This window comes from Crocuta crocuta, unplaced genomic scaffold, assembly GCF_008692635.1.
Source record: "Crocuta crocuta isolate KB4526 unplaced genomic scaffold, BGI_CrCroc_1.0 scaffold675, whole genome shotgun sequence".
Classification (NCBI taxonomy): domain Eukaryota; kingdom Metazoa; phylum Chordata; class Mammalia; order Carnivora; family Hyaenidae; genus Crocuta; species Crocuta crocuta.
Genome location: NW_027528796.1, coordinates 3,838,349 through 3,841,600, shown reverse-complemented (window position 1 = coordinate 3,841,600; position 3,252 = coordinate 3,838,349). Strand labels below are relative to the sequence as shown.

Genomic DNA, 3,252 nt, shown 5'->3' with positions numbered 1-3,252 from the left:
CATAGAAGAAGGGCGCCGTTGCTTCCGCGTCCTGCCCGACGCGGTGGGTCCAGATCACAAGGTTCAAGGTCCCGGCGCCAGAGCACAGACAGGCTCTGGCGTGGTCCCACCTCCCAAGGCGCAGGTGTTGCAACCCAAGGTCACTGAAGGACAGAAACTGAATGAACCTGGCTGGCTTGGTCTCTTCAGACGCGCGTGGTCAGCCGAGAGGCGCGTCCGTGAGCGCGCAGGGCCCTCGAACCAGGGGTTTCCACACCCAGCCTCCCGGGAGCCGGGCAGATCCCAGCGGAGCGCCCCCCACTGGTGGGTGTGTGCAGGTCCGGGGCTGGCACTCGGCCCCCCTTCCCGACGCACTCGGGGTGGGGGGGAAGGGGGCGTGACATCCGACTGGCCGGCTGGGACCGAGGGCGGCACTGCCCGCAGCCGTGACAAGGCACCGACAAACTCCCATTTCTCCTTCGGCCAAGAAAACACGGAAGCCAAGAACTCTGAACAACCTCATGAAACGAAACAAGACCCCGGGTGCCCTTTGCCATTAGTCTGCAGGAGGTAAGAAGCTTCCGAGAGTTCGCTGCGGGCGGTGGGCAGCGGCCCCTTCCCGGGGGAGCAGAGGGAGGGGCCACGTGCGGGCACCGGAGGGCGGGCATCTGTGTTGGTAACCAGCGCGCACACTTCTGTGTCTGTGTTGAAACAAACACGGTCGCGCCATCCACCTCCTAAGCTTGCTTTTCGGGCGCTAAAAGCATCCAGACCTTCAAAACTGGTCATTGCTGTGTCCACCTCTCGGCTCCTTCCTCCACACCCCCGGGCCAGCCCTGAACTCTGTTCCTCCCAGATGGAGACCGTGTCTGAAAGCACCAAGCAGAGACTGCCCGCTGTGAAGGGCTTCGGTCCCTATCAATGACAGGGAGGCTGCTCCGGCGCCCAGAGGTGCTTCCCAAGCAGGGGCCCTTGGGCAGGCGAGGCCGGCCGTGACAACCCCCTTCCCATGTCATAAAAGCACGGGGCCACCTGCGTGTCCAGCCCCTCCCAGGCCTCATGGGCCACACTGGTCTCAGCACCCCGCCCTGGTACCACCAGTCTCCTCCTGGAGCCCCAGTGTCTTCCAGAGCCTTCCCCACAGTCATGGGGGGNAATCACACTCTGTTGGCCAATTTGGGAGCGCTTGCTCAAGCCGAGGCATGCACCCCTGCAGCGCATCTGCTGGTGAGCCACCCTCCTGCTCGCGCCTGAGCACTGGGGATGGGGACCCCGTGGGTGCGTCGCGGCTGTGCTGTGCTTGTGGAAAAGAGAACACAGCTCGCTTATGCACCAACAGAAGATGGACAGAGAAGTTCTGGTCCAGCCAGAAGCCCGAGCTGTAGTTAGAGAGAAGCCACCGGAGGGGATCAATCGGTTGAGCGTCTGACTTCGGCTCAGGTCATGATCTCACGGTTCGTGGGTTCGAGTCCTGCATCAGGATCTGGGCTGACAGCTCAGAGCCTGGAGTCTACTTGGGATTCTCTCCCCACCCCCCCCACTTGCTCTCCCTGTCTCTAAATAAATAAAGAAAAGGAACCAGAGCAGCAAACAACACTCTAGCAGGGATAGGGAGCAGATCCAAGGGGTGGGGCTCGGGGTCCGGTGATGCTCTCCTTCTCCACCTGCCTGGGCTCACGCACGTGTCCCTTGCTGTCTGCTAAATGGCATGTGTGCAACTCGACAGTAAAGGTAGGCAGACACAGGACACGCAACGCAAGCCTTATATGTAAGAGGAAGCTTCTTAGGACTTCTCACAGATACTTTCCATGAAAAAAATTTTTTTAATTATTTATGGTATTTGGCCAGTCTAATAAGTAATTTCAACCTGTGAACAATCACGGACTGGAAAATGATCTCGACGTAGCATCGAAAGGCCTCAAATCTATGCCGTATGTACATACACATACACAGAAATATGTGCATTTTATTGAGATATAATTCCTGTATCGTTTAACTTGCCCATTTAAACTCTGCAATTAATTTTTTTTTTGATGGATTTCACTGAGACGGACAACCAGCTTTGAGAACATGATCGTCACCCCAGACAGACACCCTGCATCCATGAGCAGTCAGTCTCCGTCCTCCCCCGCCCTCCCTCCCGCTCAGTGCCTGGCAACTCCAAATCTACTTCCTGTCTTTCCAGAAGGGTCCATCCTAGACACGTGACATAAGCAAAGTCACGCGAGATGTGGCTTCTTCACTCAGGTCTGAGTCTTCAAGGCCCGTGCATGCAGCATGCGGCAGGGTCTCCTTTTTAGGGCTAAATAATATTCCAGTGGGTGGATCTGCCATATTTTATGTGTCTGTTCATCAGAGGATAGACCAGACTGGTTTGGGGTTTTTTTTTTAGGTTTTTAAGGCGCCCACATTTTCAATAATCCTAAGACCAAATTAGCTTCCCACCCCCAGGCTTCACGAGCGCTCCCTCGGTAGACAAGGGTCCACGCAGGCGGCCACACCCCGGCTCACCTTCTCCTGCGCTGACCTGGCCACGCTGGACACCTGCTGTACCGCCAGCTCCAGGGGCTGCTGCAGCGGGTCCTCCTCGAAGCACAGGAGCGGCGGGCCCTGGAACGGAAGGGGAGCACGGTGAGGCGGGCCAGCGCGCACACGGCCCTCCTTCAAACTGACCCACACGCAAGAAAGCTCTGCAAATCTGGGAACACGCCTCCGCCTCCTTCCAACGTGGGCTTCTAAACAGCGGCAGGGGTCACACACCAGTGAGCGCCCCTCCCTCCCCCCGGAGAACCTGCTCACGCCGCCATGTGCCGGGCGGGAAGGCAGACAACGCAGGCATGCGGCCGGGACGATGGCGAAGCGAATCCTGAATGAATGGCCGTGTTCACACCGGCAGGAGAGAAGCCCAGCTCCAGGGGGCAGGGCGCTTGGGGCGGCTCATGTCTGCGGGTCAGCTCGTGTCTGCCCAAGCACAGCAGGTTCAAGGGCTCTGTCCGCCTCTTCTGCCAAAGGCCGGCCTTCCCTCTGGTCTTAGAGCCTCGCCTCCCCTTGCTCCGCGTGGCTGCTGGCATCGTGACTTAAGGTGCCCACCTCCCTCTCCCCGGGACCGGCCGCCTCTCACTGGACTCTGAGATTCCTCGGTTCAAGATGAACCCGCCTGAGGGAGCCTGGGTGGCTCAGTCAGTTAAGCGTCCAACTTATGCTCGGGTCATGATCTCCGAGATCGTGGGTTCGAGCCCCGTGTCGGGCTCTGTGCTGACAGCTCGGAGCCTG

General features: G+C 58.8%; 1 protein-coding gene across 1 annotated transcript in view; it reads right to left on the bottom strand.

Annotated features, from left to right (window-relative positions):
* C2CD2 (C2 calcium dependent domain containing 2) overlaps window positions 1-3,050 on the bottom strand; it is a 44,861-nt gene extending 41,811 nt beyond the window's left edge. The window contains exons 1-2 of the mRNA XM_077755373.1: window positions 3,022-3,050; window positions 2,491-2,845 (exon numbers count right to left, since the gene is read on the bottom strand). Of these exons, the coding sequence (XP_077611499.1) occupies window positions 2,491-2,845; window positions 3,022-3,050 (384 nt within the window). The remainder of the gene's footprint in view (window positions 1-2,490; window positions 2,846-3,021) is intronic.
* Window positions 3,051-3,252: the final 202 nt, after the last annotated feature.